The 11,839-nt window shown below is 33.7% G+C and overlaps 1 protein-coding gene across 1 annotated transcript; it reads left to right on the top strand.

Moving 5' to 3' along the window:
- The first annotated feature begins 798 nt into the window (after positions 1–798).
- LOC137923403 (mucin-17-like) lies at positions 799–11,824 on the top strand. Its single transcript, XM_068766649.1, has 5 exons — positions 799–1,379; positions 1,619–1,695; positions 4,367–4,549; positions 4,680–4,738; positions 5,740–11,824. The coding sequence occupies exons 1-5, from the start codon at positions 1,207–1,209 to the stop codon at positions 11,038–11,040; spliced, it is 5,793 nt and encodes a 1,930-aa protein (XP_068622750.1). The 5' UTR covers positions 799–1,206; the 3' UTR covers positions 11,041–11,824.
- The last annotated feature ends 15 nt before the right edge of the window (positions 11,825–11,839 follow it).

Raw genomic sequence — 11,839 nt, 5'->3', positions numbered from 1 at the left:
TCATGGGTCTGTGTGTACGGCTATATAATAAAGTTCCATAAGATATCTCAGCTATCTTTTAGTTTTTAATCTAAAATTACAAGTAGACTATTAAATAAAGCTTATTAAAGTATTCAAGATTTTTTGGATAATCTAAATGTGTGGATCTTAGTTTGTTGACTCATTTTCATTGTTGATATTCTAATGTACACAATTAAAATAGTTAAATTTCATTTAAAAGACCAACTGTTACTGGCAGGTCTTAGTTTACTACTTATATTATTAAAAAAATCGACGATTCAAAAGCATTTAAATGCCTACTTAATGAAAAATGTTTTGAATTAAATTGAAAAAAGTCTCATTCTATTAAAATGATTCTCATCACTAATATCAACAAACAAATCAGATTTTCAAAAGTATTAAATAGTTTCATTAATAATTACAAATTATTAAAAGAATTATATTAGTAATAATTTAGTCTGAGTTGAAAAAGCTATTCCCGAAACCCGAAATTGCATTAAGAGAAACATGCAGTGTTAGTTGTAAATTTAAATTTAAAATAAAGTGGGAATTAAAGTAATTATGTTATAATTAAAAAAATGCATATATTTTCAGTGGAATATTTAAAGTAGAAAATCTTAAATAGGTTATAGCGCTTATTTCATTTAAATATCTGTGTATAGATGTTACACATATACTTTTCCAACAATGTTTTTTTTTAAATAAATAAATTTGTGTTTCTTGCAACACCATATTTGATTGAATCCTTAAGTTGGTATGTGCTGACGCTGCTCATGCCATAGTTTCCGGTGAAATTGTACATGGTCTTTTTTAAAAAAACTTTACAGAATATTGCAAAAAAATTAGACACATGTCATAAATAATTTTGTGTTATTATTCAGTTTATACGGCTAAAAATTTCATTACATTGTTGCAGATATTTATTTATTTGGTGTTATAATCAGGACTGCCATCTGTACGAGCCGAAAACGTAATATCGTACGCAGTCGGTGAATTTATTTACAATTAGTATTTTGCCAGTTTAATGACAAATACTGTAGTAAATCACAGGAATTATACTTTTTTAACATCAATACTATAACATTTCGCGCATAAGTTAAGTGTTACTATCGATTCAAAGTATGTTATGATAACTGATCTTCTCGACCTATACTTACTATAGAGTAAAAATATGGTTGTGCGTTTCGTCTGAACAGATAAGTGGTGATGTGTGAACAGTCCGAAAATAATTATTTGGATGGGGATGTGGTTTGGGTGAAGCTGGGCTCCTGCTGGTGGCCCGGCGAAGTGATAGGCCCGGAGAAGCTACCACCAGATGTCCTGCCATCATTTAGGAAGCCTCCCATTGCAGTTGTCAAATTTTTTCAAGAAGATACTTAGTAAGTTTAATAATATAACCTTAGATATGTTCCCCATTTATTCTAGTAAATAAATATTTTATTGTTAGGCAATTGATTACAGTTCAATAAATGTCTATCCAATCTCTTAAATTGTTGATATTAATGATTTGCTATATCTCTGATTTACATACCCTTACTCGTTTTTGTGATGCTTACCATCAAATGGATATTTCAGAAAATTAAAGTCTTGTATTAAATATATTATTTATAATTTTCAGTGAATATGTGAAGAACACCAATTCTATTTTTAAATACAACTGCAGCCGAAAAGCTGAATTTATCAACAAAGGGCTCTGTAAGTTTAATTTGTTTTTTATTTGACAATTTAAATATGTATTCAAATAGTTCATTAAGTTAACCTTTCTTTTTATTTAAGACTGTCCCTCATCTTGTCATATTTACCTGATTGTAAATATTAAATTTTGTCTGTACAAGTTTGGCAATCTTTTGAAATTTAAATTGGGAATAACATCATGTAGTTTTTAGATATATGGTTATTTTAACACAGTAATTTATTTTTCAACTAAGTAACTAAGAATACTGTGAACTTTTCACTGTTTTATCATAGATTGTTACTAGTAATTACCTTTAAATTCTGCATAATGGTATATAAAGAGTGATTAGATGGCAAAGAGTTTTAAAGCTTTTGCACCTATTTCTTATTAACCAGTAAAAAGTGATGAATCTAAAGCTATTGGAATGTGCCAGATCAATGACTTCTGGCAGTAGAAAGTCTACTACTACAGAAAGAAAAATATATTAATTTTAATATGTAATAATCTATATTTAGAAAATGCTTTTTCTATGTTAACTTCAGATTATCTATTATTTTTGAAACCATTGATTTTTAGATAAGGTGTACTATAAATTAACTATTATACATTGACATCTGAAACTTTTGCACCCATGCTGTATATTCTGTTGTTGTTCATTTACATTATTTATTGGAAATGATATTAGTATTTAACAAGAAAGAATCCAAAGATGAAGAGAATAGTTACTATTGTAAATCTCAATAAACCCTTGATGTTGCCGTTGACCTCGGGGCGGCATCTTGGTGACCTGAGATGGGTAGCCCCATTGGGTGCTACCCATTACCACAAAGTAGAAAGTAAGCAACAGTCTCATCCTCTTCCAGGCATGCCTTACATAAAGGATTTTCTGTAATACCTAAAGTAAACGGGTGTTTGTTGAAAGAACATGATTAGTTAAGATCCCTGCCACTGGATGTAGTTGTGGTTGCCTTTGTTGGAGCAAGGTATTAGGGAGCTAGCAGCTTATAAGTAGGCATAGCCTCTTTAGCTTGATGGCACTGCTCACGGCTTGTCCATTGATAATAGTGTTGACTCACAGTATGCTCTAAAACAATTTGGTTATGCTCCAAAAGAAATTTGGCCATACCAATTGGTAGAAGGATGAGAGGCTTCAGGTCATAAACAATCATCAGTAGCACAGTTCGTCAGTAGCATCATTGCCTCTGGTGACCTTTGATCCACTATAGTGGTACATTATTTGTAAATATTGTTAATGATAATGTTTTTATTATATGGTTTTATATAGAGGCAGATTATTCTTGATATATCCTTCATAAGTGACATTTTATGTTATTTTGATGATTAATGTATTGTCTTAAAACTTCATGCACTCATTTAATTTGGCTTCTAAAATGAAGATTTCACTCAGAGAATACCAATTATAGTTATTAGTAAAAGTGTCACTTAGGAAATACTAATGCAACAATGGTTAACAAGTCAGTTAACAACCTTATAAGAAACATGGTATGCAGAATATACAGATAAAATTTTGTTACAAGCAAAAAGGGTAAAATCATGCATTGAAAACAAAAAAAATTAAGATAAACATTACAATAATTACCATGGTGTTGCTAAATAATTTTTGGCGGCAATACCCTTGCTGTTTTGGAAATAGCATCCTGAGCATTATAGCAGTGTTTAATAAATAAAGGCTTGTAAGTTTTTAAATGTGAGATATGGTGAACCATTTATAAGAAGCTGGTGACATTTTTACTTCCTAAACTCAATAAACATTCAAAATACAACTGTATTAACAAAAGAACAAACTACAGTAGCAAAGGCCTTGCTGCACTTGTTGTCTTCGCTATATTAATACCTTCTATTCTAAAAGAGCTCCCCTTTTAATACCTTTTCCAAAATTACCCTACATTTCTAGTCAAACATTAATCTGCAAGTGATTGTTAATCACATTAACCAAGTAATCTTAATGTTTACTAACATGCAAAAAATCCTACATAAGGCATTATGAACTTCAGTAACTAAGTACTTACTGTGGTAAGTACTTAGATATTATCTGCTGAGTGATTATGTAGAGGCATAAAATTGATAATAGATTAACTTATAATACATAGAGCAAGCTTATAATAACATATACAGTATATGTTATTATAAATTTGCTCTTATAGAGCTCTTATAGAAAATAGACAAAATAAAAAGCTAATCCTCGCACAATTTTCGACTGTCTTATTTGTCATAATTAGATCTTCAATTTCTTTTACATTTCATTATTAATATTCGTTATTAATAGGCATACATTATATATTTATTTTATATTATTACTGTTTAATATATTGATAATTTCCTATATTCTTCACATGAAACAACAGCAGTTAGTATTCATTAATGGCCTCATTTAACTATGGTTCATGATATTAATTCTGGAGTTTGTATGTATTTTTATTGTAAATTTTCATTTTTATGTTTATATCACAAATACCATCGAAAGAACTCGCAGAACATCATAGTGTGAATGATATTGACACTTGTAAAAGTATGCTATCAACATTTTGGGATAAGAGGTTTTTCCATTGTTAAACTGTTGGTTGTATTCATTGCTAGAATTAATTGGTTAATACAAAATTCTCCAAACAAGTTTAATTGTTTTTTCTTTTCAAAATTATGTTGTTTAAAGTATTTATCCCTTTATTTCAGATATGTACAGAACTAAACATGGACTTATGGAGAAATTTCCAGAAGATGTCATCAGAGCAGAAACAGCAGTAGGGGGTGATATAGCAATTCTAACTAGAGATGAATTTCAAGAGGAGAAAAAAGAGAGCTATGCGGGTCTCTTTGGTGATCCATCGAAAAGAAGTTCTTTATCACTTAAAAAAGGTAACTGTTTGTGTTACTATGCAGATAAAACTAATTTTTTTTAATTAATATCCACTAACTGTTGTGTCTACTGTTGACATTTTGTAACAGCTAACTTTCAACAGAGTAAATCCTTATTTTATTGTTACAGGAAAAAGTGGAAGAGGAAGATCTTCAGATATATCTAGAGTCTCAACACCAACCAGAAAGGTAACAGAAAATATCTTACAAATGTTATTGTATTTTTGCATATTGACAATTCATTTAATTAAAAAAATAATGAAATGTTATGAGCAAGAATTCATGCCCAATCATATATTTATTTCTACCTCTTCTATAAAACACAGAGCATTAAGGCTTACAATACCGGGATTTCGGAATCCCGTCGACCAGAATCCTGGACAATTTTTATCCGTTATTAAAAACCGGTATTTATGTAAAAATACCGGTATTTCGGTATTACATTAGTTGATGAAAATTGAATTTATCCACAATATAAATCCAATTTAAAATGAAATTAATTGATTACCAGATTTTTTTCTAAGATATACAAACAATTTCATTGTATTAAAATTTTTATCAGGCACATTGATTATACAAACGAAGCCCAGTATGCCACCTTCGAGAAGCGGCGGTGTCGGCAATATAAAGCGATTGTGTATGTTTTACATCTACTGCCCAATGAATAGATTCATACAAATTCTCATTCATACAAATACATAAAACATGTAACATGGAAATTAATGAATTGTGTAGATTAGATTGTTTCATTTTGCAAATCAGCTGTAGTGTTTACAAGTAAAAATTGAATTATTTATTGCTTATGTTTTCTAAGAGCATACTCTAATAAACAAAACGCAAGTTATTAATTTCATAAACACTTTAAATTTAATTATATTTTTGGTTTCTTTAATTATGTAATGCCATACAAGCCTATAATATGTAAAATACACAAGTCAATGTCGCAACTGAGGTAAGTAAAAATATACACAGTAATTTTTTTATTAATAATACCGGTTTTTCAAATTTCATATATCAATTACCGGTATTAAGATTTTAGTTCGGTATTGTAAGCCCTACAGAGCATACTTCAAAGAATTTAAAAAAAAAAACTTAGTTGTCAAAATAACACAACTAGTAATTAAATCTTATAGAACGATAATGAAGACTTTCTTTAATAATATTTATTTGAAGAATTTTATTTGTTTCAGGTTAAGGAGAAAACCAATTACAAAGTTCATATCCTGCTACAGGGTTCAAAAACCCCGTTGAGCCAATCGACAGATAATAATTCAACACCATCCACAAGTCGTGCTGGTTCTGAAAACCCTGAGGAGAAATCAGAAAATGTTATTGAACAAACTATAGACAACATAAGTACTCCAACCATGTCCAGTAGCGGTATATATTCGTGTCACGCATGTCCATTCACAACTACCCGCCTGAATGTTCTTATCATGCATAACAAAACCCACAGTATAACTTTTACGCCATACACCCCTTCTCCAGTAAGGAAAAAAAGCTTGAAAGTTAAATCTACACCAAACTCATCTAAAACCCCGAAATCTCGTAAAACGAAGCAAGAAAACCCCGCTAAAATAACTAAGAGTAATCAAGCTCAAAAACGCCCATCACAAGAAAAAACTATTGATACAGAAGTAAAGAAAGCAAAAACTGATGAAGAAATCAAAAGCAGCCTTCTAGCTGATTGGGATGATGTAGGAGAAGATTCAAATGATGAATCTACCATGGCTATGACTGGATCACCCGAAGTTCCTGTATGTGCCGACTCTCCCGACGTTCCAACTCCCGCTGAATTACCGAGCGCACAGATCCCGAGTGAAATGTCAACTTTATGCAAAGGCACTGAAGAACAGCAAACGGAAAAGCCCGAAACATCAAGTGATTCAAAGTATGAGTTTTGTGAAGATGAAGATTGGTCTTTAGAAGAAGATGCTGGTAGGAAAATACCTCGTGTAAAAAATCCATCTAAGCGCAAAGAAAGTTTAAAAAGTCTAAGTGTTGAAGATGATGAAGTAGCTAGAGAGGTTAATGAATTACTTAATAAGACAGCAGTGCCAGAATTACCATCCGTTCCAGATTCATTAAAAGTAGAGGAAAATTTTCCAGAGCTTTCGATTGCAAAATCGCCAGATAAAAGAACTGATAACTTAGGAGATAAGTCATTAAGTCATAAGCCACAAGAAACGAAAACTAATATTGATCAGCCCCCAAAAACTATTTTTAAAACTAAAACTTTTTTTCGAAGTCGACATTCTAGAAGTCAAGATGCTATAGGAAAATATGTAGCAGAGCAGTTGAATGCAGCTGAGAGGATGGATTTGTCCGAAACTGAAACAAATGGCGCTGAGGTTGCTTCGTCACCAGAACCTAGGGATTCACCTGTAGAACATGTAAAAGTTGCCCGTTTAGCGCCCAAAATACAACTCAAGAAAATGAAAGCAGAAGCTGAGCGACAACAGAAAGATAGAATTATTTCCGATATCAAAAATAATGGTACAGAAATAACGGAAAAAGTGACAAAAAGTAACAAATTGACTATTGAAAAAGATGACACCAGTGACAGCTCTGTAACTAATATTGTTCACAGTAAAAGAATATTAGAAGACAACATAATAGTTAAGGAAGATATTTCTGAAGTAAAAAGTGTATTAGCATTGCCTCCTTGTCCAACTTTGTTGACAAGTAATAGTGATAACTATGGTCAAACCTTAATTGAAGGTACTATCGAAGTTTCTGTTCATAAAGAAGATAATGTTGAAAAAGAAACAAATAGCATTTCTCCACAAAAAGTGGATGCCAAAAACAATGATGATTCAAAAAAAGAGGTCGACGAACAATTGCATTATGAACAATCGGTAGAATCGCGCCTTACTGATACAGCAGTGGACGCATTACTAAATGTTTCGCGAGAGACTGATAGGGTAACAAAGATAATTAGTAATGATCCTCCAGAGGATTTGTTTGATGATGACAAAGATAGTGGGCCAGTAAACATCCTTAATGGCTACAATGGAAATAAATGTATTGATTTAAAAAAAATGAATGAACTTGATGTTGATTCCAAACAAACTGAAGTGTCTGATGGTATATCTATGAAGAAAAATAACACAGTTGACAACAAATTAGATCAACAAAAAATTGAAGAAACAAAAGGTGAAACTGTGATTACTGAAGATAAACCAGGATTGCAAGGACTTGTCACTGGCAGTGCTCCAACAGAATGTGATCTTCAAATAGCGGAAGCTTTAATTAATTTGCCATCTACTGCTATACAGAATAAATCATTCTCAGAACATCAAATTGCAATACCGCCATTAGAAATTAAACCTATAGAAGCTTGTGAAGATATATTGTTAGGTGAAACTATTGACCCAATCAGTAGAAAAGAAACAACAATTGCACAAAATATGTCTGAATATAATAATGAAAAAAAAGATGGAGTGGTTCGATATGAGACTGAACAAGAGAAAAGTGAAAATCTTAATGCAGCACAGTCTCTAGTGCAGATGTCAGAATGTATTGATCACAAATTAAACTTCATTGAAGTAAATTCAGAAAATAAAAATGACACCTCTTGTATCAACATTGATGAAGTGAAAAGTGGTAATGATAATGCAAAATTAAAATTAATAACTAAGGAGTCCAGTACAGAACAATCAAATGGAAAGTCAATTTCCTATGAGTCATCTAGTAAATTATTAAAGATTCTAGAAAAACCAACTACGCCTAGATTAGCGACTAATAAAACTATTATCAAAAAACAAGTCATTGTTCCAGGCAAAGAAAAAATTTTGAATTTCGATGTTGGCAAACCCATCAAAGGTAAATCCCATCCATCTAAACAGAAAATAATTATCCGCCGAACTATGCCTAGTAAAAACTTGTTAAACAATGTTAATGAAGTTTCAAACCTTGACAAAATTATTCTGTCTCACACTAATAGCTCTATTCAAGACGGGTCTCCTATACAGACTTACACTATTCAGACATCTCCAGATACTTCAGACACAAACCCAATAGTGATCCAACAAAAGTTTAAGAAAATAAGCAAACCATTAACAAAAATACAGAAAATAAAGCCACAAACCTCCCTCGTAACTAATGTTAAAGAAACAAAGCTGATTAACGAAACTAAGCGTGATGAATCTGTCTTCGACATTAATTCCATGCCCATAGTTTTGTCCGACGACATTTTTACACCTGAGAATATAGAGAAAATGCCTATAGTCATGTCCGATGGCAATATCATTACTAACTCAACTAATCCGCCGAAACTTGTTAAATCTAAAGCAGCTGTAGTTGAAAGTGAAAAACCTACTTTGACTCCTATAATTAGCAAACCAGAAATTAAAACAATTGTCATGAGCCCATCTACTGAGAGCACGAAAGCAACTACTCCAAATATTCTTTCTAAATCGTCAAAGTTGCGCGGTGCTAAACCTATGCTAGTGATAGAAAAGGCTACAGGGAAAAAGAAGATTATAATGACGCCGTCTGAGACCATTAAAGAAGTCAAACAGCCTACTTCCACCTTACTGCAGACAGTTTCTCAGACTGCAGGGAAAACCGAAAAGTTCATTATTTTACCCACGCCCAGCTCACCTCGGCCAGCGCGGACACAAAAAATTGTTATAGATCCACAAACGGGTAAGGCTCATGTTCTTGTTGGTAAAGCGCCAGAAACATTAAGTATTCCAGAAAATAAGGCAGTTTCTGCTAAGCTGTTACAGCCTTCAGAAAATATTAATGCTGGTAATACGGTGATGATTATAACCAATTCTCAAGGAGCACAATCGAAAATCATATTAACCCCGGAACACGAAAAGATCTTATTTCCTAATAAAGCTAATGTGTCTCAATTAAAAACGGTCACTCATAAAATCACTACAAATTCAGTCATACAACAAAAAACTGTTGTTTCAACTGCCACAACCACTAAGGGACAAACAAGAATTGTACCAAAACAAAAAAATGCAATAATTACATCTAAAGGACAATTGATAGTTGGAGGCTTATTAGCTTCTCCAACACAAAACATAACACCAATGCCAGAAATAAGACCAGCTTTAAAGCGGATAGTTCCTGCAGAGCCTAAAAAGATTGTGCAGACTATCCAAAAGGATGCACCCGAACCTTTAATATTTTTCCAAAGAAAATCGGGTACCGTTATGCAGCTAACTACTGCACAGTTTGAGCATTTACAGAGGACAGGGCAGTTCATTTCAAAATCGCCAAGTGTCGTTCAAGAAAACAAAGTAGCCATACAAAAGTGTGTCACTACAGGTGCTGGCGAACCTACTTGTAAACCTACGCCAAAACAAAGGGTGAGAAAAGCAACTGGTGATTCTCAGACACCCATGAAAAAGGCTAAACCAGAGATAGCTATAGCTCCTGCTCCTGCGCCTATATCGCCTCTACCGGCTTTGACTCCTTTGTCTAATCCAATTTCAACAAATTTAATACCAGTTCAGACCACGGCTTCGCTACCTTCGGCGTCTACTTACCCTGACTTGGACAATTTTGAAGAACTTTTGCCTTCAACGGCAATAGCACGCCAGCCAGAACCGGTAATTATACAACCTGAGCAGCCAAATGTTTCTCTACAAGCACCAATTTCGGACGGGCAACTGCTGGCAGTACCGGGAGAACACTTTGGAGGCCTGCCAGGTTCGTTTTACTTATGTGTAGAAGATAATGGAAATTATACTATAGTGGACAATCGCCCATTAATGTTAGAAAATAATGAACTCGTCCCCATGGCTGACCCTCTCCCGAGTGTAGTAGCCCAACCTGAGCGAAGGGACATTTTAGAGGCAGCGCTTGCCAACAGCGACGTTTTTCATGCAGACACTGCCCGGGACGAAGCTCCAGACTTTCGAGACTTGAATGCTAACGTGTCTGTACATTGTCGCGTTTCGGAGACTAGTACGACTTTAAATCAGCCGATTATGACGCCAGTAGAGGTGCCTACAAAAGCAGATAGTGAGCCCGCTGTGCCAACCAACTTGGAAGACGGTCTAGCTGTGATAGGCGTTACGCCACAAACGGTTCCCACTTCTCTGGAATTGCCTATCACAGTCACAGATCCTAGAATAGCGCCAAAAACAACGGATCCACTCAGTAATAACAACTATGGAACCGCTGTATTACCGTCACCTAGTACTCAGATCTCATTTACTTCACATGTGGAACAGGGGGATGTGACCGTAGGCCCTATTTCCATGCCACTTTTGACTGACGACGAATCGGTCGGTAAATCAATGCCCATTTTAACTGACGACGTGACAGACAGAACAGTTTCTTCAGTAGAGTCTACAATTGGTTCTCCATCGCCCGTAAGAGAGTCTGAAACCGAGGACAGCTGTCAGTGGTCCCGGAGGATGCAGAGAATGCTCACGCCCGGCTCTGACACCTCGGAAACGTCATCCGAGATACCTCTACAGCCGGCCCTGAAGCTTTCTGCTACAGATCTCTCGCACAGTGATTGAAACTAATGAGGCTGAATGATGCCATGGGTTATTGCATATAAATATTTGTAATTTCAAAAATATTGGTACTGTTTTATTTATTGGGTTCTCTGCGAATTCAATGTCAAATGTGCAATAGGTTAGTAATGTCGGTTTTTGTTTGTAGCACATCTCTTACGTTACGATACATCTGTGTATCTCTTTTCTTATGGAGCAACTATCATGGACTCTCGTTGCTTGACGTTCTGAACGTGCTCTTATCATATGTAAATATACAAAAAGGCGTATCTAAACGCGATTTTTAACATAATACATATTTCATGAACATGATACAACATCTTTTGTGTAGCGGAAACATTAAGGCATAGAAGATTATTATAATAAAATTTAATTGTAAATTTAATTGAATTATTGTTGGATCATACTTGTAATATAAAAAGTGTAATTTACTATTTTTTATAATGTTTAAAAATCTTTGGAAGTTCAGGAACTTATGTACAAGTATAATTATGTACACGAAACGAATGTTTCATTTCGTTGCACGTCGGCATTTTCCGTTTATTTACGTTGATTGACGATTGTTGTCGTTAAATTGTGAAATAAGCTGGATGTAACATTATATCATTAACGTAGTTCTAATGTAAGTACAATGTTGTTGAAGTAATATGTCAAAGGCACATTAACGACTGAGCTCGAGTGACCCGCGCCGATCTTGGCAGTTGGGTCTGATAAAGGAAGGAAGAAGTCTAGTAATTATCTTTCTGTGTAGTTTAAAGTTTTAATAAAGAAACTTTATTCAATATAATGTTTTATTTCTCTG

Source organism: Battus philenor, unplaced genomic scaffold, assembly GCF_028537555.1.
Source record: "Battus philenor isolate CCGP_79_NKW_IND1 unplaced genomic scaffold, ilBatPhil1.0.hap1 SCAF_21, whole genome shotgun sequence".
NCBI classification, from domain to species: domain Eukaryota; kingdom Metazoa; phylum Arthropoda; class Insecta; order Lepidoptera; family Papilionidae; genus Battus; species Battus philenor.
The sequence above is the reverse complement of the archived record's forward strand: the minus strand, read 5'-3'. Positions and strand labels throughout refer to the sequence as shown.

Coding starts and splice junctions, on each gene's coding strand:
- LOC137923403 (XM_068766649.1), top strand. CDS start 1,207: ATGTGTGAACAGTCCGAAAATAATTATTTGGATGGGGATGTGGTTTGG. Junction 1,380..1,618: donor TTTTTTCAAGAAGATACTTA/GTAAGTTTAATA, acceptor TATAATTTTCAG/TGAATATGTGAAGAACACCA. Junction 4,550..4,679: donor TTCTTTATCACTTAAAAAAG/GTAACTGTTTGT, acceptor TTATTGTTACAG/GAAAAAGTGGAAGAGGAAGA.